The 23,686-nt window shown below is 62.1% G+C and overlaps 1 protein-coding gene across 2 annotated transcripts in view; it reads left to right on the forward strand.

Moving 5' to 3' along the window:
- The first annotated feature begins 6,902 nt into the window (after positions 1–6,902).
- The window catches only part of MMP17 (matrix metallopeptidase 17), a 30,091-nt gene continuing 13,307 nt past the window's right edge, over positions 6,903–23,686 (forward strand). For both annotated transcript variants that reach the window (XM_055080257.1, XM_024120873.3), the window contains exon 1: positions 6,903–7,056. In XM_055080257.1, the coding sequence (XP_054936232.1) occupies positions 6,937–7,056 (120 nt within the window). In that variant the 5' untranslated portion in view covers positions 6,903–6,936. The remainder of the gene's footprint in view (positions 7,057–23,686) is intronic.

Genomic DNA, 23,686 nt, shown 5'->3' on the forward strand with positions numbered 1-23,686 from the left:
CCCCTCCCCCCACACACGGACAGAGCAGAGACCTGACAGCTCCTCCGACACCTCACCAGCCTGCTTAACTTTCCTTGTTCTTTAATGTGTGTTCAATAGGGATGCACGCTGAAGAGCTGTGTCTTGCTGAGTCTAGAAAGCTCTTCCCATAAGTCGGAAACCAACTGCACGTGACAAAGCAGCCGGTCACCGTGTGCGTGGCGGCCCTTCCCCTTCTTCGCGCTCTCTGAGATCGTGGTACCGCTGATTCAGTGATGCACAGTAACTTGGCTTCTTCTCAGTTTCACAACCTGCTCACCCCTGCGAGCAGCTGTCCACTGTGCAGCCGGGGCCGGAAGAGCAGCGGCCACACAGCACAGACGGGGCAGGCGGGTCCGACCTGCCGGCCCTTCACCAGCGCGCCTGGAGCAGAGCCCCTAACCCGTCATCCCCGCGTTTCCTTCTCTCCTTTTAAGTGGAGACTCACACACCATGCCATTCACCCCTTTAAAGTGGCTTTTGGTACACTCATAGCACCGTACAACCATCAACCACTATCCAGTTCCAGAACATTCCCACCACCCCAAAATAAACCAACCACCTACTCATTACCAGTCGCCCCCCGTCCCCTCCCCCAGCCCCTGGTAGCCACCGCTTTGCTTCCCGTCTCTCTGGATTTGCTGGTTCTGGACATTTCCTATAAATGGAATCGTACACCTCGTGGCCTTGTCTTCCTGTTTTTTTCCACTTCCATAGTGTTTTCCAGGCTCTTCCACGCTGCAACATGCATCACAACTTCATAGATTTTTAGGGCCGAATAATATTCCATTGTGTGGATACACCACATTTGTGTGTCCATTCTTCACGGGTCAATGGATATTTGGGCGGTTTCCATTTTTTTGGCCATTATGAATAATGCTGCCACGGACACTCCTGCGCAAGTTTGTCTGTGGACATAGGTTTTCAGCTTTGGTTCTTTTTAAATTGGGAGTAGCTACATCGCCTCCAAGTAGGGCAGCCAGAATTCACGAAGCTGGGTCTGTACGTCCTTAGATCAGCTCCCAGAGCACGGCGACCGGACGGCAAGCCTGGAAAGGGTGCGGGAACATATGCACCGTCGGCCTCTTTCCTGCCAACACCTGCACCCCAATTTTCCTCCGGAAAGCCGCCCCTCCCCGACTTGGCCCATGTGGTAAGGGTGGGGCTGACAGGCCCTCAGCCCAAGACCCAGGCCAGCCAATCAGAACTCACCTCTGCTTGGCCCAGTGATGGGCTCAGGAAAGAGCACAAGACCCAAGTGAGACAATCCAGGACCTTCCCTGAAACGTTAGGAAGGGCCTCCTCGGGACTTCCTGGCGGTCCAGTGGTCAAGGCTCCGAGCTGCCACCACAGGGTGCACAGGTTGGATCCCTGTTTGGGGAACTAAGATCCTGCGTGCCGCGTGGCATGGCCCAGAAAAAGGGGGGCCTCCTCTTCTGGGCAGGGTGGGGGAGCACGTGAGGTCAGCCAAAGGGAGGAAGCAGAGTCTGGGCCCAGAGCCCCTGGAACCAGCCATGCCTGAAACCAACGCTCTAATTTTCCCTCTTGAGCTGGGTTTCTCGGAGGCGCCTGAAATTGTTCCTCCTGCACAGGGACCAATGGAGCCAAGGGGGCCAGAGGCTCGTCCTGGACGGAAGACAACGGGGAACAAGACAGCCTGAGCGCCGGAAAGCACGTCCCACAGACAATCCCAGCACTGAGAGCATCTTCTCTTCAAATACCAAGAGGTGAATACAAGTATTCTGAACCGGAACTGATTTCTCTTGTAACGCCCTCTCTGGAGGCCGTGGCACGGGGACCCGCCTCCCTCTCAGGCGGGTCCCCCAGAGAGGGAGGGGCTGGGGTGCTCCCCGGGGGCACGGGCTGGGCAGAGGGTCCAGCTCCAGGACCAAGAGTTGCACTTGGCAGCTGAGAGGGGCGGGGCCCAGGGACACCAGCGACACCCCACCCCGGCCCCCATGGCCACTCGGCCCGCACAACCCCCTGCGCATGCGGTCCCCACCCTGACGACCTCTCACCTCTGGCTACGACCCCCTCTCTCTCCATCTGGGCGTCTGCTATGGGCTGAACTGTGTTCCTCCAAAATCTGGATGTTGTGGTCCTGACCCCCAGCACCTCAAGATGTGACTGTACTTGGAGATGGGGTCTTAAAGGTGATTAAGGTAAAATGAGTCCATAGGGTGAGCCCCGATCCAGTGTGACTGGTGTCCTTATAGGAGGAGGAGATCAGGGCACAGACACGCACAGGGACGACCCCGTGAGGACACGGGGAGAAGACGGCCGTCTACACGCCCAGGAGAGAGGCCTGGGGGGACCAGCCCTGCGACACCTCCATCTCGGACTTCCCGCCTCCAGGACACGGGACCATAAATGTCTGGGTGCTTGTTACGGCGGCCCTAGCAGACTCACACGGCATCTAGATACCAGCAAAAACATCCCAAATATGGCAGTACCAAACACCTCTCAGCCATCCTGACTGTCTCCCACGGCTGCGGCTGTCCGGGCTCGGCCGGGCAGCGCTCCTCAAGCCCTCCCTTCAGCCACCCCCAGACCACCCGAAGCTTCTTCACCCACAAGCTGGCCCCTGAGCTGGGAAGACGCAAAGCGCCGGCTAGAGCAGCTGCGGCTTCTGTGCATGGCCTCGCTCTCTCCCTCTCTCCGCCCCCACTGAGATGGCAAGTGTCTTGCACTGAGTGCCGGGGGGTCCGGGGAAGCCCGTGGCCTTTTCTAAGGCAGGCTCAGAAGTCAGCACGTGAGCCCTTCAGGCCCATCTGTTGATGGAGGTGGACACGAAGGCCAGGGGTGTAGCCCCCGCTGGGAAGCATAGCCGAGAGTTCAAGGACAAGTTTTTTGTTGTTGTTTTTGGCCATGTTGGGTCTTTGTTGCTGCACGCAGGCTTTCTCTAGTTGCGCAAGCAGGGGCTTCTCCTGTGGCGGAGCACGGGCTCTAGGCGTGCAGGCTTCAGTAGTTGCAGCATGCAGATCAGTACTTGAGGCACACGGGCTCTAGAGCGCAGGCTCAGTAGTTGCGGCGCGCGTGCTTAGTTGCTCCGCGGCATGTGGGATCTTCCCGGACCAGGGCTGCAACCCGTGTCCCCTGCGTTGGCAGGTGGATTCTCAACCACTGCGCCACCAGGGAAGTCCCAAGGACAAGTTTTAAAACCACCTCCTCCTCTTGGCACTCCAGCCCCATGGCTGAACCTCCAACACACAGAGGCTGCCCCGGGGCCTTTGCACGGGCTGGCCCCCTGGCTGACTGCTCTTCCCTCAGGCCGTTGCGAAGCTGACAGCTCACCCTCCCGATCCCGCGCATAAGATGCACAGGAGTTTCCTGGGGCTGCAGTTCCTGTGACCGCAAACCTAGCGGTGCAAATTGAGGCACATCTGTTCTCCCACAGTTCTGGAGCCCAGAGGTCTAGAGACAGTTTTGCTGGGGTGAAAGCAAGGCGTGGGCAGGGCTGGCTCCTTCTGGGGCTCCCGGGGAGGCTCTGCTCCTTGCCTCGTCCAGCTTCTAGAAGCACCTGCGTCCCTCGGCTCCCGGCTGCCATCACTCGACCTCTGCTTTCATCACCACGTGGCCTCCTCCCCTGACCCTGAGCCTCCCCCGCCTCCCTCTTTCAAGGGCCCTTGTGAGGACACTGCGACCCCCCCATCTCAAGATGTCTAACTTAATCACATCTGCAAGGCTCCCCTTACCACTAAGGGGACCCATCCGTGGATGCCAGGGATGGGGCCTGGAACCTCTGGGAGCCACCGTTCCACTTTGCACCCGATTCATCTAGACCCACCCCGCCGGGTGTCAGCCCCACAAGGGCAGGGATTCAGGCATGCGGCCAGTGCCCCATCGCTCTGCTAGACTGAAGGCCTGGGGCCTGGTCTAAGGGCACCACATCCCCTTGGGGCCCCATCTGGGAGAAGGGACCTCCTTGAGCAAGTTGACCTTTCCCATCCAACACACGTGTACCCTGCTCTTCCCACTGACCTTGAGTTACACAAGCAAACCAGGAATAGCTGCTCCCGGTAAGAATGTAACACTGCACTGAGACACTGAAGGCCTTGGTCCCTTCACATCCTGGTACCTACCTGTTGGCCCTCATCTGGTCCCCTGAGCAGACGAAGCTCAGAAGAGATGACACGTGTGTTTGTACCTGGTACCCATGGTCAGCATAACTATGTCGTTGTTTCGTGGGCCTTTTCTGCTCTCTGCTTTTTTTCTCATAATTTGTTTTTCACTCAACAGTAGGTCTGAGTAGCCTCGTTGGTACACCTGGATCTAGCCCACTCTTTCTCACTCAGTGTAGTGTTGCATCTTTGGGGTACGTCCCAGTGTGGTCATCCCAGGGCAGCCACCAGCTTACACAGCACCTGCGGGTCTTAGAAAAGGCGCCCATTTCTGCAGTGGGACGTGACCCCCACCGCAGCAAACACAGGCCGGCAAACGGGCGCAGGGGGACTCTGCCCGACACCCTCGTCCTTGACCACAGCCAGCCCCAGAGCACAGAGTTAGGCAGTTTCTGGGTTGCTGTCGTTGTTGTTAACTATCACATCTTGCATCAGCCGTCTTGTACGAAGATGGGAGTGTTTTTCTAGGGCAGACACCAAGAATGCTGGGCCATAGAAAATGTACGTTTCCAGTTTTAATAGCTGCTCCCTGATGGCCTCCCAGCGAGGCTGTACCAGCTGGCACCCCCTCCAGGAGCACCAAAGTCCCCACTTCCCTCCTCGGTGAGTGACGATAGATGACTTTCTCAACGTCGCCCATCTGATGGGTGAAAAGTGGTCTCCCGTCAGCGCTTGTATTTGGGCCACATTCAAATGCCAGAATTCAGTGGCAGGCTCGAGGAGAAAACAGCAGCCGTGGCGCCACACAGCCCCCGCCGTGAAGTGACATGTCCCCCGACACCAAGCATCCTTGGTTCCCGCACCATTCGCCAGGCACCATCTGGACCTACCTAGGGAGAACCACGTCTGTCTGTCGGCCGCTTCTTATGCTTGTGGCCCTGCCACTGCCACTGCCATGGCTCTTCACCGCCTTCAGTGCCTCCTACAGCTCCTCAGCCAGCGTCCCCTCTCAAATGCAGGAAGAACTGTTACACCATGGGGTCGACTGCTCCGGCATCTCCTCCGGGCCCCCTGAGCCAGCCCTGGCTGCCACCCACCCTCCTTTACTCTGACGTCAGCACCTCAAAGTTCCTTTAGAAAACCCCTTCCTTCCCACCATCAGCGCAGGTGGCCCTGCTCACTTCCGTCCCCCAGCCACATGCTTGGTTAGGGATGGGCACACGGCCCACAGCGTCCAATGAGAGATGGCCCTGGGACTGTGGCCTGAGAGTCGGCCGGCCGGGTTTGCTAAACTGGAAGAACGTCGGGTGCAGCTGCCCGCTCTGTCTTTGCTGCCATTTGGAGAGATCTCGCCTGAGGATGAAGCCAACACAGAGATGGAGAGAGAAACCGTATTCTGATCATGTCCTTGTGCAACTTGATCCAGCCTTGCCTGACGTCAGCCTGCTCTGAGATGGCCTAGTTTAATGAGCCCATAAATTTCCTTTCCCTGACCAGAGCCAGTCTGAGCTAGGTTTTTGCCAGTAGCACTGGAGCAAAGTTGGGGGATGTGCCTGTGAATGGTCATCGTATGCAGGGTCTTCACTGCAAGTGATCTCAGCGGGTCAATGTAACGGTCTTCTGAGCAGGTGCAGAATCTCCATGCTCCGGAACAGGCCACTGAGGCTTGGAGAGTAACAGGGTAGGATGAGCAAGACCCCAGCCACGGGAGGACAGTGGAGAGGAGACTCTGCCCGAAAACCCAGCCCTCACCTGGGTGGAGGGGCCACCACTCCCCTCAGACTGGGCCTCAGTTTCCCTGTCGGTAGAATGGGACCTCAATCTTGATAGCATCAGCTGTGATGGGGGGAGGGGAGGCGTGAAGGGGTGGGGGAGGGGAGCAGTTGTAGAAACAGAACTCAGGTGTAGGGGTATTTGCATCTGAATGCCCCGACCAGGATCCTTTGCCTCTGTGACCTCCCACAAGTTATTTAATTTCTCTGGGCCTCAGTTTCCTCGTTTGAAAAATGGGAATGATAGTTTCTATCACGAAAGATGTTGTGAGAAGTGAACGATTATATACGGCAGGCTCCGAGCTTGTGCCGGGCACGCACTGACCTCCCAACAGACGTCACCTATTAACATTCTCCTCCCCAAACCCACAGCGACCACAGACCCACGGCCCTCGCTGACTCCCAGCTGCGCCCAGACCCCACCAGAGTCAGGGCCGCCGCCCGCGCCCCTCTTAGCCTCTCACCCCACGCCCTCCCGCAGTCCCTCCCGAGCTCCCACCCCCAGCCCCGCTGCAGCCCGGCTCCTCCCACGCCCCCAGCCCCTCCCTGCTCCCGCCCCTACCCCGACCCCTCCCACTCTCCCTCCTCAACCGCCACCCGACCCCACCTCCTTTCTACCACGGTGCAAAGGCTCCCCCAAGCGTCCGCAGGGCGCGCTGCGGCTGCCGCTCCGGGTCCCCAGCCGTGACCGTGAAACCGTGCTTGGCGCGGGGTCCGCGTACGCGCGGTCGGGCGGGAGGCGGGGTCCGTTCCCTGGGGGCCGGCACAGAGCCCCGGACTGTGTCCCCGCCTGCATGCCTCCGCCGCCCCGGGGCCGTCTGGGGACACTCAGGAAGTGTCTTCCTTCGGGCCGCCGCAGCCAAGGTCCCCGTGTGGACTCGCCGGGCGGGGCGTGGGTGAGGTCTGAGCATCCTCCAGGGGGCGCGGGCCCTTTAAGGCGGGGGCAGGGAGCGCCGGTGGCGTTCATTAGCATATATTAGCATGCCCCGCCCCGCCGCTGGGAGGCGGCGCGGGGCTCGGTCGGGCAGGCAGCCGGGCGCGGGCGCAGGGACCGCCACCGCCGCGCCGTCCGCACAAGGAGCGCGATGCGGCGCCGCGCCGCCGCGGGGCCCGGCCCGCCGCTGCCGCTGCTTCTGCTCGCGCTGGCGGCCCGCGGGGGCTGCGCAGCACCCGCGCCCCGCGCCGAGGACCTCGGCCTGGGAGTGGTGAGTGCGCGGCCGGGAGTGGGGCTCCCGCGGGCCGGGGCGACCCCATGGGGGCGCCTCGGTGCCTGCGGGAACTCGGACGCCCTGCGCCCATTTCCTGGGCAGGAAGGCTGAGGCTGGGTCACAGGCTGAGTGTCTTACGCGCGCGCACCCGGGTCTGGGAAAGAGGCGGCGGGTCCCTCCCGGGCTCCGCGCGCTCGGAACCCGCCGCAGTCGCCGGAGCCCGCGGAGGTTGGGGGCTCACCTAACCCCAGCCCCGTTCCCGGCTCCGTGCAGCCCCAAAGGGGCCCCTGAGGCGGGTGGGACAGCAGTCGCAGCCGCCCGGAGCAGGGCGGTCCCGAGTGCGTTCCCAGTGGGAGTGGTGGGGGGAGGGGCGCGCGCCCGCAACCGAGAAACAGACACAGGGCTGCTGAGTGTGGGCGCCCCGGAAAGTCGGTGGTTTCGAGTTTGCTCCGCTGAGGATGTTGAAGATGTTGGGCAGCAAGGCAGCCGGCCTCCCGGCCCCCCACTGGGCATGGATCTTGGCCCTAGTCCCTGTCCCCCTCCACCCCCAGGGTGGCCAGCCCTGCCTTGCCACCCTTGTCCCTGTCCTGAGCCTGGTGGAATCCCCCTCCCATTCCCAGGCTTGGATGTAGCCGTCCCGCCTTCTCCTGCGCCCCTCCCTCAGTATCAGCTGTCCCACTGGCTTGGAAACCATACTGGGGGACTGCGCAGTGGCTTCTTCCCACAACCCCTCCCCCGTTCAGCCCGCCAGGCTTGGAGCCTCCTCTTCGGGACCCGGAAGGTTTAGATCAGACTTTATGGGTCTCACGCGCCCCAGGCCCCGGGAGGCCAGGCGAGGGCGAGAGCAGGGCGGTGGATTAAGCAGATTCCTTGTGAGCCTTCCGCCCCTGCAGTTGCCCTCACTTGCACAGATGAAGGGACAGGGCCGGGGACCTTGGCTCCCTGCCCCGCCCCCGGCCCCCGGCAGTCTCCTAAAGGGGTGCTGATGAGGCTCCCCGCCCAGGCCAGTGGCATTCGCGAGCTCCAGGTGGCGTTCAGGCCAGTGCAGGCGTTTGGGCGGCATCCGCAGCCCCGTGGTTGGCAGGACTCGGCCACCCCCGCCCAGCTGCCGCAACCCCTGCAGCCGCCTGCGGGGAGCAACCACAGTCCCTGCTGTCTGCATCCAGACGCCCGGGGGTCCCCAGCACCGCTTCGTCCCAGCCAAACTGCTCTGAAATCGGGGTGCCTTAGCCCACCTCCTCCGGGCCCTGGGGCGTCCTGGACCCCCTCCTGGGGCGCACGCTCTGAGGGCATCAAGTCTCTAGGTGGGGGCTGGGTGGTAGTAGAGCCAGGCTCCCACCTTCCAGCTGTGAGGGGCCCCACGGGAGGGTTCCTGGGGGTCGGGCCCGCACAGTCAGGACGTGGAGCTCCTGGCCCAGCCAAGTTCGCGTATCTCGCCCAGCGCTGTTCTGAAGTTTCCCGCCGCACACCCAGAGGAAGCGGGTCAGGTACACACTCCGCCTCCTGGCTTGCACCGCCATGCCTCCTCCTCTCCCTGCTCCCCTGGGTTCCCCGGCACCCGTGGCACTGGGCAGGGGACGTGGCTCCCCAGCCTGGAACCCCAGAGACAGCAGGGCCCTGGTATCCGACCCGGCGCATGAAGAGCAGAGGATGCTGCCCCTGCCCAGAGAGACCCCCCGACCCAGGGAAGGCCAGGACCCCTCCAGCCTGAGTGAGAGAAACCGTCCTGCCTCCTGCCCCCGACTTGTGGGCCGAGGGCGGTCTCTGGTGGCCTTCGGGGGAATGACACGTCAGCGCGTCAGGCCCGGAGGTGCAGGAAGGCTGGGAGACCAGCAGGGATTTGCGGGGAGGAGGGAGGACTCCTCTCCACCCCGCTCTGCAGGCTGCCCCCAGGGGCCCACTGACTCTGGATATTCAGGTCTAGGGCTGCCAGTGAGGAGAAGGGCCCCTTTGTAAGTGTGACCCAGCTTCTGCCAGACAGAGCCGTGCCCAGCGGGTCTCTTGTGCGCTGGCTCTCCCCGGGAGGGGGCTCCCCGGCCCAGCCCGCCCGAGCCTCAGAGGAGAACAAAGCACCGGATTGAGGCCGGCCGCGCCAGTCCAGCGGGGGGCTTTCAGGCCTCGGCGAGGGGGACAGAAGAGCCCCGTGCCCTCCTGGGGTAGTCCACTGAGCCGCAAGCCCTTCTGGGCCCGTTTTCGTTATTTTATTTCTGAGTAGGTAATACCCACAGCAAAATATTCAGGCCGTACAGAAGGGTCTGCAGGGGCCGTTGTCTCCCCCATTTCCTGAGGATCCTTCCAGAGCTTGTGTGGGCACGTAAAAGGGCATGGAGACCTCGGTCCCTTATTCCTGCGGATGACAACCTGCCGTCCACTGCTGTGTGCCCTGCTGTTTTCACTTCCCAGTCTGTCCTGGAGAACGGTCCATGTTGGAACGTCTAGGTCCTCCTGGTTTTCTTTCCACCCGTCGCATGTCACTGCACGGATGTCACATCCATTAGCCAGACCCCCGCACGGACGTGCAGGCTGTTCCTAATAGTTCGCCATAGCCAGGAGCTGCCAGGACGCCCGGTTACTGCGACGTGAGTATGTGAGGGACCCAGCCCTGGGGGAGCCCAGGTGACAGGTATGCACGTAACGTATCGTATGTTGGCAGATTTGCCACCGTCCTCTAAAGTCTGTTCTCAGGTTTCTATCCCAGCAACAAAGTCTGTGAGCTCTTGTGTCTCGTACCACGCGTGTTGGCAGGTCTTTTGATCTCTGACACCCAGACGGCGACAGTGGTTTGTGGCTGAGAGTATGTGAGGGTGTGGCCGGGAAAAAGCAGGGCCCTCAGCGGCCCAGGGGGCTGGGCAGGGGCTGGAGCTCCTGCGAGCACATACCCCGCTCCAGGGGGCAGGGAGGGGGGTGGCGGGGGGGGGACCGTCACCCTGGCCTCAGCCAGTCGCCTCTGGGTCCCCGCTGCTCAGTGCCAGCACCCCAGCCAGCCTCTGGCGCCTCGGTGCACTCCAGACCCGTAGCAGACCTGGCTTGGGGCCGGGAACATCCCTCTCGGCTGCAGGCAGGGAGCCCAACCGAGGGGACCAGGGGTGGCCTCACTGAGCCGGCAAGAGGGGAGCCTCGGCACCCAGCTCCCCTCCCAGAGCTTGAATTTAAATGTGACGGCCCTAGGACCCAGCTGGGCCCCTCCCCGACCCCGGAGGCACGTGGTCAACAAGTGGGTTCATTTCCCAGACACTCCTGGCCTTGGGCGTCTGGATGACTGAGAAGTCTTTGTGGTGCTTTCTCGGGGGCCTGTGGCGTGGGCAGGGCCGCGCTGGCCGCCTGTGGTCTGAGCCCCGGGACCTTGGATGCTGACTAAACAGGCTGGCGACCAGCCTGGCAGCTGAGGAAATGTCGTTGCTCTTTCAAGGGGCTCTGGGACCAGCCTCTGGGTGTGGATCCCAGGCTGCTGCTCACAGCCTGGGATCTGAGTGTCGGGCCTCAGTCTCCTCGTCTGTAAAGTGGGGCCATGAGAACGGGGCAGTGGGGAACGTTCCCTGGGTGATGCCCATGAATCTCTCGCCACAGCGTCTGCAGGAAGTAAGCTGCCTTCGTGTTCTGAGGAGGGGGTGTGAGAACAGGAACAAGGGCTTGAGGGCTCACCAGGGTCCTCCCTGATGCAGTGCCTTCCTGGGGGTTTCCGAGGGTGCTTTGCGTGCATGTGGTTTTTGCCTCTCAGTTAATGGTGGCTCGGAGCTTCCAGTGAGATGCTCTGGGTGCAGGGCCTATGCTGAGCACGGGAGGGGTGACGGGTGCGTCTGTCACACGCTAGCCGACAGCCTGCTGTGTCCCTCCCAGGCAGTGTCCAGCTCTCAGGAGGGATGGACAGGGGCCTGGGCAGGATGCGGAACCCACTTCCCCCCTTTACCTGGCCCTCCTGCCCACCCCTCCATCCTCTCTTCCCTCTGTAGCCCAGTCCTACCAGTCCCCTTCTGCTCCCTGAACTTCCAAGGCTGGTTCCTGCCACAGGGCCTTTGCACTAGCTGTTCCCACTGCCATGAATTCTCACCTCGGCTCATCCTCTGGCCAGCTCCTTCTCATCCTTCAGGCGCCACCCCCCCCACCCGAGCACCCATTTAAGGAGCGCCTCCACCCTGTCTCACTTCCCCTCATAGCACAGAGGTCCTGGGAATAGGCCCTGAAGCCAGGTAGCCTGGGTTCCCCTGCCAGCTCTGCACTGTCTGGCTGTGTGACCGTGGGCAAGTGTCCTGACCTCTCTGCACCTCAGTTTCCTCATCTGTAAAATGGTCATAATAATAGCGCCCACCTATAAGATCATTTCAGTAGTTCTCTATTGAGTGCCTACTGTGTGCCAAGCGTGAACTGAACCCCACAGACCCCTGTTGTCCCAGCTTTCCCCTGTGGGTGCTGTGAGTAGTTGAGCAGCACTCAATAATCGTTGGCCATTAGGATCACTTATCATTTATCATCTGTGACCCTTATCACGTGTTTATCTTTGGCTTTCCGCGCGAGACTGTCCCTCCCGGGTAGACAGCAGGACGGTGTCTCCCCAGATCTTCCCTGTGCCCCCAGCACCTGGCACAGGGATCCCTCGGTGAGGGTGTCGGAGGGACGGGTGGACCCTCAGAGGGGGTTCTGGGAGCATCCCCCTGCGGAAGATGCTGGGGCAAGGGGTCATCCCAAATGCCAGCAGCCCCTGGAGGAAGACCCACCCTGCCGGGGGGCCACCAACTCCTTTCTCTCTGGGTCTTTAGCGCCCGGACGGCCAAGCGGGTCAGACACGGACTTGAGCCAGAGCTGCTCCCTGTGACCGCGAGCCATTTCCGCAGCTGCACATGGAGGTGATGGTGACACCGCCCTCGTGGGTGCTGAGGAATGAGTGCATGAAGGTGCAGAGCCGGCGGCACGCAGTGGGTGCTGAAGGCTGTGTTATTATTTGGGTCTGGGGGTGGGTGCTCTAAAGCCACTGCCCGCCCACCTCCGCTCCCCCAGCGCTGTGACGCTGTCTGCACTGCCCTGGGCCTCCATTTCCTCAACTGTGCCGTGGGGCTAACGACACCCGCTCTCCACACCCCCTGCAAACGAGGCTGGCGGAGTCCAGTTAGAGATGGAGGGCGAAGGGGGGCGCCGACACTTCAGCCGTCCGTCCCCACTGTCCCGGCCGGACGCAGGCCCCTCACGGGGCATCGGCGAGCCGACAGGCGTCCCGGGGTCCCGGCTGGCTTCGCTCCGGTCCTGCTCCACTGCCAGCGCGTCCGGCGAGCCCTCATGTCCCCTCCTGTAAGTGGGGGCGGCAGCGGCCAGGCCTGGGGCTATGGGAAGGACCTGCGGGGGCGCTGCACACAGTAAGCACTTCTTGTTTACCGGCGCCGTAAAGCACATCACAGCGCGGCCTTCCCTCGCCCACGGGTCCGCCGTCCGTGGAAGGTTGGTTTGCTGCGCCCCTGGGAGGCAGCACCGAGGCCGCAGGCGCCTGCGCTTGACGCTGACCTGCTGGGCCGAGGGGCCGCTCAAGACGTGAATGCGAGCCCGCTCCGCGCGCGATGGCCCGCTTGCCTGTGACTTTGCTGAGGTCAGGAGGGAGTTTTGTGGTGTGTGCGTTAAACGGCGTTAACGCTGTGAACAAATGCACGTTGTGTCGACCAGCGATAAACGATACAGAGAAAAACAAGACCAGGCGGTGGCTGGGCCGGGGGAATGGGAAAGCCACGGGAGGGATGGTAGGTGACTGCGTTTGCGGGAGGGGCTGGCGCCCCACCTCCTGCCAGTGCCTTGGGCAGGACACCCACCTCTCTGGGCCTCAGTTTCCCCATCTGCAGTAATGGCTCAGCTCACGGGGGTCCTTGCGGGGAGGAGGGTGAGAGCATGTCCTTGGCTGTTAGGGATTCTCCAAGGTGGGGCAGCCCCTGCGGGTTTGGGGCTCCCCTCGCTCCCCCCCCTCCCCTCAGCCTTCTGGAAAGTTCACCCTCCGCCCACACAGCCTCGTTGCCCTGGAGACACGGTCGCCGTGGTGACAGTGAAGGGAGGACCAGTGGATGAGCACAGGAGGGGGCTGGCCCAGGCGACCCTCAGGCTCTGTAGGGTATTGGGGGGCAAGGGGCAGGACTGGGGACACCTGGGGGGGCGAGAGATCTGGGCCCCCACCCCAGGGGCCGTCCTGATGCAGGCACCACTGTGGTGGGTGCAGGGGTCGGGGCTGCATGGGCTCCAGGGGCAGCGAGGCGGGGCTTTTGTCAGCCTTTGCCCCGTGCAAGGACCCCGGCCCTGAGGACGGGTTCTCAGCCTGGTTCCCCTGTGATGTTCCAACGTGTACATACTGCCAGGACAAAAAATGAAACCCCGGCCCTTTGGGAGTTTGCTTGTCTCCCCTGAAGAGTGGGATGTGCTGGCAGGGCGAGAGGGAGAGAGAAGGAGAGAGAGAAAGGGGCTGCCTGAGGCGCCCCTCCCTCCCAGGGCTCCAGGGCTGACTGTTCCTTCCCAGCAGGCACGGGGGCTTCTTGTTGGGGACACTTGTGTTTCCACCGAAGGCGGGAGAACAGGATGGCTCAGGGCTGGGCTAGGGTCCCCATGGGCTCGTCAGGCCCCCCTGATCCATGCATCACCTGAGGGCCCGTGGCTGCCAGCAGCATCCCCCCAGCAAACCCACCAGGGGCTCGTCCTGTTGTCAGACACCTCCCGAGGATTTCCCCCAGCGAGCTGTCCAGGAATCGACACAGAAGCCCACCACCGCTGGGGGGGGCCCCGGGGAGGAGGTGGGCCAGGGGTGTGAAGAGAGGGGACTGGCTTTGTGATGGGGGAGGGAGCTGCGCTGGGGGCAGGTGGGCTGTCTGAGCCCAAGCCTGCGGGGAGAGGGGGGAGGGAACCCCTCCCTCCCGCCAGCCCCTCAGATCTGGTCCCATATTCTTGTGCTCTTGCACGCAGCAGGGGCTGCAAGCTGCAGTGCCCAGGGCCCGGCAGGCGCCAGCAGCTGCCGACGTGGTCAGAGCCGTGCTTGTCCCAGGCCGGCACAGGCCCTCAGCTCTGCCCTTGTTCTGCAAGTGGACACAGAGCCAGCCACTCAGACATGTAGCTGAAACCTCCTGCTTTTCAATGTTAGCAAACATTTCCAAACCGCCTGAAGTGCTCTTGAGGCCCGAAGCCCCAAAATGTGCGTGGCCTTCTGGCCAGGCTGCCCAGCACCAGAGCGGGCAGCTCCTCTGTGAACCCCATGGAGCCCCACGAGGGCTCGGAGCAGGGGTCTGCTACGATCAGACGCCCAGCTGTCATCCCAGCCTAGAAGGGGGCAGCCGGGAGATGGGTGGTCCTCCCAGGGTGTCTCAGCCCCTGCCCACCCAAAGCAGCTGGCCTGGGTGGGGAAAGGCACTTGCCTGGGTGGACCATTACCTGGTAAGGAGAGTGGGGACAGCATTCTCACCCAGCATCGTGTACGGTCTGGGGAAGCTCCAGAGGGATTCCTCGTGGTGCTGGGCGCCTCCAGGCTCCGTAGCTCAGTCCTGCAGTCTTAACAAAGAGCTGCAAAATGTGTGTGTTTCCTGACTTTCAGAAGGAAAACGGCAGAATCAAAACCTTAAAGCATATGTAAAACTTTCCCCCAAAATGTGTAGCTACAAGTACACATTTTTTAAAATAATTTTTATTGGAGTCTAGTTGACTTACAACGTCGAGTTAGTTTCTGTTAGTACAGCAAAGTGGATACAAATGCACAGCTGTAACCTGGAATGCTCTCGGGCGCTTCCAGGGCCCAGACCCGCCGATTAGCCAGGGGACTCAGTACATCCTGTTGACGGCTGACAGGACGCATTTAAATGTGTTTGCAGTGATGTGAAGGGTGGTCCTCCCAAAAGAAGGGTGCTCAGGGGTGGCAGAGCCCAGGGTCGGGGTGAGCCTGTCCGGCCCTCGTGCTCTCCTCGTCTGAGCACAGGATGTCACCAGGGGTGTCCACTGGGGGCTCCCCTTCGTTGCTGTTCACTGTCCTGCCTGGGTCTAAGAGGGACCCGCAGACCTGAGGGGGGTCTCCCGGGCCCCCCAGTTCTGCGCATCCTGGGGGCTTCCTTCAGGAGTTGGGGAGGAGGTAAAGGAACAGAGAGAACCCCAGCAAGGACTCAGTGCTGCCTGGAAAGGAGGGAATCCCGCTGGTCTGCTGCCGGCGTATGCAAATTATATGCAAATCATCGAGGGCCCTCCTGGTCAGTTGCGTTCGCTGGGAATTCCAGGAGGATAGACCCCCTCCCGCTGAGCACCCTCTGGGCCCGCTGTGGGGGCAGATCCCGGGGGCGGGGAGTCCTCAGGCAGGGGCTGCAAACTCGCAAGTTTCTGGGGGCCCTGCAGGTAGCATAAATGAATCGAGGATTTTTTAAATGTCCGCCAAAAACAAAAAAATAGACCTGCAAGTCGGTGCATTTCTTGAAGCCTGGTCTGGGAGGGGGTGGAGCTCAGAGAATCTCCAAAACCCTGCCTTCCACCCACCTGTGGGTCGTCCCGAAGCTGGCTGATGAGCCCACACCCAGCATTGCGTCTATATGGCTGAGTGCTTTTTTTTTTTTTTTTTAATCCTTTAGGACATTTTTTTTTTTTTTTTTTTTGACTGCGTTGGGTCTTTGTTGCTGCACGCGGGCTTTCTCTAGTTGTAGCGAGGGGGGCTACTCTTCGCTGCGGTGCGCGGTCCTCTCACTGCAGTGGCTTCTCACTGCAGCGGCCTCTCTTGTTGCAGAGCATGGACGGGCTCTAGGCGTGCGGGCTTCAGTAGTTGTGGTACGTGGGCTCAGTAGTTGTGGCTCGCAGGCTCAGAAGTTGTGGCGCACGGGCTTAGTTGCTCTGCGGCATGTGGGATCTTCCCAGACCAGGGCTCGAACCCGTATCCCCTGCACTGGCAGGCTGATTCTCAACCACTGCGCCACCAGGGAAGCCCGGCTGAGTGCTTTTGTTGAAGATGTTGGGCAGCAAGGCAGCCGGCCTCCCGGCCCCCCACTGGGCATGGATCTTGGCCCTAGTCCCTGTCCCCCTCCACCCCCAGGGTGGCCAGCCCTGCCTTGCCACCCTTGTCCCTGTCCTGAGCCTGGTGGAATCCCCCTCCCATTCCCAGGCTCGGATGTAGCCGTCCCGCCTTCTCCTGCGCCCCTCCCTCAGTATCAGCTGTCCCACTGGCTTGGAAACCATACTGGGGGACTGCGCAGTGGCTTCTTCCCACAACCCCTCCCCCGTTCAGCCCGCCAGGCTTGGAGCCTCCTCTTCGGGACCCGGAAGGTTTAGATCAGACTTTATGGGTCTCACGCGCCCCAGGCCCCGGGAGGCCAGGCGAGGGCGAGAGCAGGGCGGTGGATTAAGCAGATTCCTTGTGAGCCTTCCGCCCCTGCAGTTGCCCTCACTTGCACAGATGAAGGGACAGGGCCGGGGACCTTGGCTCCCTGCCCCGCCCCCGGCCCCCGGCAGTCTCCTAAAGGGGTGCTGATGAGGCTCCCCGCCCAGGCCAGTGGCATTCGCGAGCTCCAGGTGGCGTTCAGGCCAGTGCAGGCGTTTGGGCGGCATCCGCAGCCCCGTGGTTGGCAGGACTCGGCCACCCCCGCCCAGCTGCCGCAACCCCTGCAGCCGCCTGCGGGGAGCAACCACAGTCCCTGCTGTCTGCATCCAGACGCCCGGGGGTCCCCAGCACCGCTTCGTCCCAGCCAAACTGCTCTGAAATCGGGGTGCCTTAGCCCACCTCCTCCGGGCCCTGGGGCGTCCTGGACCCCCTCCTGGGGCGCACGCTCTGAGGGCATCAAGTCTCTAGGTGGGGGCTGGGTGGTAGTAGAGCCAGGCTCCCACCTTCCAGCTGTGAGGGGCCCCACGGGAGGGTTCCTGGGGGTCGGGCCCGCACAGTCAGGACGTGGAGCTCCTGGCCCAGCCAAGTTCGCGTATCTCGCCCAGCGCTGTTCTGAAGTTTCCCGCCGCACACCCAGAGGAAGCGGGTCAGGTACACACTCCGCCTCCTGGCTTGCACCGCCATGCCTCCTCCTCTCCCTGCTCCCCTGGGTTCCCCGGCACCCGTGGCACTGGGCAGGGGACGTGGCTCCCCAGCCTGGAACCCCAGAGACAGCAGGGCCCTGGTATCCGACCCGGCGCATGAAGAGCAGAGGATGCTGCCCCTGCCCAGAGAGACCCCCCGACCCAGGGAAGGCCAGGACCCCTCCAGCCTGAGTGAGAGAAACCGTCCTGCCTCCTGCCCCCGACTTGTGGGCCGAGGGCGGTCTCTGGTGGCCTTCGGGGGAATGACACGTCAGCGCGTCAGGCCCGGAGGTGCAGGAAGGCTGGGAGACCAGCAGGGATTTGCGGGGAGGAGGGAGGACTCCTCTCCACCCCGCTCTGCAGGCTGCCCCCAGGGGCCCACTGACTCTGGATATTCAGGTCTAGGGCTGCCAGTGAGGAGAAGGGCCCCTTTGTAAGTGTGACCCAGCTTCTGCCAGACAGAGCCGTGCCCAGCGGGTCTCTTGTGCGCTGGCTCTCCCCGGGAGGGGGCTCCCCGGCCCAGCCCGCCCGAGCCTCAGAGGAGAACAAAGCACCGGATTGAGGCCGGCCGCGCCAGTCCAGCGGGGGGCTTTCAGGCCTCGGCGAGGGGGACAGAAGAGCCCCGTGCCCTCCTGGGGTAGTCCACTGAGCCGCAAGCCCTTCTGGGCCCGTTTTCGTTATTTTATTTCTGAGTAGGTAATACCCACAGCAAAATATTCAGGCCGTACAGAAGGGTCTGCAGGGGCCGTTGTCTCCCCCATTTCCTGAGGATCCTTCCAGAGCTTGTGTGGGCACGTAAAAGGGCATGGAGACCTCGGTCCCTTATTCCTGCGGATGACAACCTGCCGTCCACTGCTGTGTGCCCTGCTGTTTTCACTTCCCAGTCTGTCCTGGAGAACGGTCCATGTTGGAACGTCTAGGTCCTCCTGGTTTTCTTTCCACCCGTCGCATGTCACTGCACGGATGTCACATCCATTAGCCAGACCCCCGCACGGACGTGCAGGCTGTTCCTAATAGTTCGCCATAGCCAGGAGCTGCCAGGACGCCCGGTTACTGCGACGTGAGTATGTGAGGGACCCAGCCCTGGGGGAGCCCAGGTGACAGGTATGCACGTAACGTATCGTATGTTGGCAGATTTGCCACCGTCCTCTAAAGTCTGTTCTCAGGTTTCTATCCCAGCAACAAAGTCTGTGAGCTCTTGTGTCTCGTACCACGCGTGTTGGCAGGTCTTTTGATCTCTGACACCCAGACGGCGACAGTGGTTTGTGGCTGAGAGTATGTGAGGGTGTGGCCGGGAAAAAGCAGGGCCCTCAGCGGCCCAGGGGGCTGGGCAGGGGCTGGAGCTCCTGCGAGCACATACCCCGCTCCAGGGGGCAGGGAGGGGGGTGGCGGGGGGGGGACCGTCACCCTGGCCTCAGCCAGTCGCCTCTGGGTCCCCGCTGCTCAGTGCCAGCACCCCAGCCAGCCTCTGGCGCCTCGGTGCACTCCAGACCCGTAGCAGACCTGGCTTGGGGCCGGGAACATCCCTCTCGGCTGCAGGCAGGGAGCCCAACCGAGGGGACCAGGGGTGGCCTCACTGAGCCGGCAAGAGGGGAGCCTCGGCACCCAGCTCCCCTCCCAGAGCTTGAATTTAAATGTGACGGCCCTAGGACCCAGCTGGGCCCCTCCCCGACCCCGGAGGCACGTGGTCAACAAGTGGGTTCATTTCCCAGACACTCCTGGCCTTGGGCGTCTGGATGACTGAGAAGTCTTTGTGGTGCTTTCTCGGGGGCCTGTGGCGTGGGCAGGGCCGCGCTGGCCGCCTGTGGTCTGAGCCCCGGGACCTTGGATGCTGACTAAACAGGCTGGCGACCAGCCTGGCAGCTGAGGAAATGTCGTTGCTCTTTCAAGGGGCTCTGGGACCAGCCTCTGGGTGTGGATCCCAGGCTGCTGCTCACAGCCTGGGATCTGAGTGTCGGGCCTCAGTCTCCTCGTCTGTAAAGTGGGGCCATGAGAACGGGGCAGTGGGGAACGTTCCCTGGGTGATGCCCATGAATCTCTCGCCACAGCGTCTGCAGGAAGTAAGCTGCCTTCGTGTTCTGAGGAGGGGGTGTGAGAACAGGAACAAGGGCTTGAGGGCTCACCAGGGTCCTCCCTGATGCAGTGCCTTCCTGGGGGTTTCCGAGGGTGCTTTGCGTGCATGTGGTTTTTGCCTCTCAGTTAATGGTGGCTCGGAGCTTCCAGTGAGATGCTCTGGGTGCAGGGCCTATGCTGAGCACGGGAGGGGTGACGGGTGCGTCTGTCACACGCTAGCCGACAGCCTGCTGTGTCCCTCCCAGGCAGTGTCCAGCTCTCAGGAGGGATGGACAGGGGCCTGGGCAGGATGCGGAACCCACTTCCCCCCTTTACCTGGCCCTCCTGCCCACCCCTCCATCCTCTCTTCCCTCTGTAGCCCAGTCCTACCAGTCCCCTTCTGCTCCCTGAACTTCCAAGGCTGGTTCCTGCCACAGGGCCTTTGCACTAGCTGTTCCCACTGCCATGAATTCTCACCTCGGCTCATCCTCTGGCCAGCTCCTTCTCATCCTTCAGGCGCCACCCCCCCACCCCGAGCACCCATTTAAGGAGCGCCTCCACCCTGTCTCACTTCCCCTCATAGCACAGAGGTCCTGGGAATAGGCCCTGAAGCCAGGTAGCCTGGGTTCCCCTGCCAGCTCTGCACTGCCTGGCTGTGTGACCGTGGGCAAGTGTCCTGACCTCTCTGCACCTCAGTTTCCTCATCTGTAAAATGGTCATAATAATAGCGCCCACCTATAAGATCATTTCAGTAGTTCTCTATTGAGTGCCTACTGTGTGCCAAGCGTGAACTGAACCCCACAGACCCCTGTTGTCCCAGCTTTCCCCTGTGGGTGCTGTGAGTAGTTGAGCAGCACTCAATAATCGTTGGCCATTAGGATCACTTATCATTTATCATCTGTGACCCTTATCACGTGTTTATCTTTGGCTTTCCGCGCGAGACTGTCCCTCCCGGGTAGACAGCAGGACGGTGTCTCCCCAGATCTTCCCTGTGCCCCCAGCACCTGGCACAGGGATCCCTCGGTGAGGGTGTCGGAGGGACGGGTGGACCCTCAGAGGGGGTTCTGGGAGCATCCCCCTGCGGAAGATGCTGGGGCAAGGGGTCATCCCAAATGCCAGCAGCCCCTGGAGGAAGACCCACCCTGCCGGGGGGCCACCAACTCCTTTCTCTCTGGGTCTTTAGCGCCCGGACGGCCAAGCGGGTCAGACACGGACTTGAGCCAGAGCTGCTCCCTGTGACCGCGAGCCATTTCCGCAGCTGCACATGGAGGTGATGGTGACACCGCCCTCGTGGGTGCTGAGGAATGAGTGCATGAAGGTGCAGAGCCGGCGGCACGCAGTGGGTGCTGAAGGCTGTGTTATTATTTGGGTCTGGGGGTGGGTGCTCTAAAGCCACTGCCCGCCCACCTCCGCTCCCCCAGCGCTGTGACGCTGTCTGCACTGCCCTGGGCCTCCATTTCCTCAACTGTGCCGTGGGGCTAACGACACCCGCTCTCCACACCCCCTGCAAACGAGGCTGGCGGAGTCCAGTTAGAGATGGAGGGCGAAGGGGGGCGCCGACACTTCAGCCGTCCGTCCCCACTGTCCCGGCCGGACGCAGGCCCCTCACGGGGCATCGGCGAGCCGACAGGCGTCCCGGGGTCCCGGCTGGCTTCGCTCCGGTCCTGCTCCACTGCCAGCGCGTCCGGCGAGCCCTCATGTCCCCTCCTGTAAGTGGGGGCGGCAGCGGCCAGGCCTGGGGCTATGGGAAGGACCTGCGGGGGCGCTGCACACAGTAAGCACTTCTTGTTTACCGGCGCCGTAAAGCACATCACAGCGCGGCCTTCCCTCGCCCACGGGTCCGCCGTCCGTGGAAGGTTGGTTTGCTGCGCCCCTGGGAGGCAGCACCGAGGCCGCAGGCGCCTGCGCTTGACGCTGACCTGCTGGGCCGAGGGGCCGCTCAAGACGTGAATGCGAGCCCGCTCCGCGCGCGATGGCCCGCTTGCCTGTGACTTTGCTGAGGTCAGGAGGGAGTTTTGTGGTGTGTGCGTTAAACGGCGTTAACGCTGTGAACAAATGCACGTTGTGTCGACCAGCGATAAACGATACAGAGAAAAACAAGACCAGGCGGTGGCTGGGCCGGGGGAATGGGAAAGCCACGGGAGGGATGGTAGGTGACTGCGTTTGCGGGAGGGGCTGGCGCCCCACCTCCTGCCAGTGCCTTGGGCAGGACACCCACCTCTCTGGGCCTCAGTTTCCCCATCTGCAGTAATGGCTCAGCTCACGGGGGTCCTTGCGGGGAGGAGGGTGAGAGCATGTCCTTGGCTGTTAGGGATTCTCCAAGGTGGGGCAGCCCCTGCGGGTTTGGGGCTCCCCTCGCTCCCCCCCCTCCCCTCAGCCTTCTGGAAAGTTCACCCTCCGCCCACACAGCCTCGTTGCCCTGGAGACACGGTCGCCGTGGTGACAGTGAAGGGAGGACCAGTGGATGAGCACAGGAGGGGGCTGGCCCAGGCGACCCTCAGGCTCTGTAGGGTATTGGGGGGCAAGGGGCAGGACTGGGGACACCTGGGGGGGCGAGAGATCTGGGCCCCCACCCCAGGGGCCGTCCTGATGCAGGCACCACTGTGGTGGGTGCAGGGGTCGGGGCTGCATGGGCTCCAGGGGCAGCGAGGCGGGGCTTTTGTCAGCCTTTGCCCCGTGCAAGGACCCCGGCCCTGAGGACGGGTTCTCAGCCTGGTTCCCCTGTGATGTTCCAACGTGTACATACTGCCAGGACAAAAAATGAAACCCCGGCCCTTTGGGAGTTTGCTTGTCTCCCCTGAAGAGTGGGATGTGCTGGCAGGGCGAGAGGGAGAGAGAAGGAGAGAGAGAAAGGGGCTGCCTGAGGCGCCCCTCCCTCCCAGGGCTCCAGGGCTGACTGTTCCTTCCCAGCAGGCACGGGGGCTTCTTGTTGGGGACACTTGTGTTTCCACCGAAGGCGGGAGAACAGGATGGCTCAGGGCTGGGCTAGGGTCCCCATGGGCTCGTCAGGCCCCCCTGATCCATGCATCACCTGAGGGCCCGTGGCTGCCAGCAGCATCCCCCCAGCAAACCCACCAGGGGCTCGTCCTGCTGTCAGACACCTCCCGAGGATTTCCCCCAGCGAGCTGTCCAGGAATCGACACAGAAGCCCACCACCGCTGGGGGGGCCCCGGGGAGGAGGTGGGCCAGGGGTGTGAAGAGAGGGGACTGGCTTTGTGATGGGGGAGGGAGCTGCGCTGGGGGCAGGTGGGCTGTCTGAGCCCAAGCCTGCGGGGAGAGGGGGGAGGGAACCCCTCCCTCCCGCCAGCCCCTCAGATCTGGTCCCATATTCTTGTGCTCTTGCACGCAGCAGGGGCTGCAAGCTGCAGTGCCCAGGGCCCGGCAGGCGCCAGCAGCTGCCGACGTGGTCAGAGCCGTGCTTGTCCCAGGCCGGCACAGGCCCTCAGCTCTGCCCTTGTTCTGCAAGTGGACACAGAGCCAGCCACTCAGACATGTAGCTGAAACCTCCTGCTTTTCAATGTTAGCAAACATTTCCAAACCGCCTGAAGTGCTCTTGAGGCCCGAAGCCCCAAAATGTGCGTGGCCTTCTGGCCAGGCTGCCCAGCACCAGAGCGGGCAGCTCCTCTGTGAACCCCATGGAGCCCCACGAGGGCTCGGAGCAGGGGTCTGCTACGATCAGACGCCCAGCTGTCATCCCAGCCTAGAAGGGGGCAGCCGGGAGATGGGTGGTCCTCCCAGGGTGTCTCAGCCCCTGCCCACCCAAAGCAGCTGGCCTGGGTGGGGAAAGGCACTTGCCTGGGTGGACCATTACCTGGTAAGGAGAGTGGGGACAGCATTCTCACCCAGCATCGTGTACGGTCTGGGGAAGCTCCAGAGGGATTCCTCGTGGTGCTGGGCGCCTCCAGGCTCCGTAGCTCAGTCCTGCAGTCTTAACAAAGAGCTGCAAAATGTGTGTGTTTCCTGACTTTCAGAAGGAAAACGGCAGAATCAAAACCTTAAAGCATATGTAAAACTTTCCCCCAAAATGTGTAGCTACAAGTACACATTTTTTAAAATAATTTTTATTGGAGTCTAGTTGACTTACAATGTCGAGTTAGTTTCTGTTAGTACAGCAAAGTGGATACAAATGCACAGCTGTAACCTGGAATGCTCTCGGGCGCTTCCAGGGCCCAGACCCGCCGATTAGCCAGGGGACTCAGTACATCCTGTTGACGGCTGACAGGACGCATTTAAATGTGTTTGCAGTGATGTGAAGGGTGGTCCTCCCAAAAGAAGGGTGCTCAGGGGTGGCAGAGCCCAGGGTCGGGGTGAGCCTGTCCGGCCCTCGTGCTCTCCTCGTCTGAGCACAGGATGTCACCAGGGGTGTCCACTGGGGGCTCCCCTTCGTTGCTGTTCACTGTCCTGCCTGGGTCTAAGAGGGACCCGCAGACCTGAGGGGGGTCTCCCGGGCCCCCCAGTTCTGCGCATCCTGGGGGCTTCCTTCAGGAGTTGGGGAGGAGGTAAAGGAACAGAGAGAACCCCAGCAAGGACTCAGTGCTGCCTGGAAAGGAGGGAATCCCGCTGGTCTGCTGCCGGCGTATGCAAATTATATGCA

Source organism: Physeter macrocephalus, chromosome 19, assembly GCF_002837175.3.
Source record: "Physeter macrocephalus isolate SW-GA chromosome 19, ASM283717v5, whole genome shotgun sequence".
NCBI classification, from domain to species: Eukaryota; Metazoa; Chordata; class Mammalia; order Artiodactyla; family Physeteridae; genus Physeter; species Physeter macrocephalus.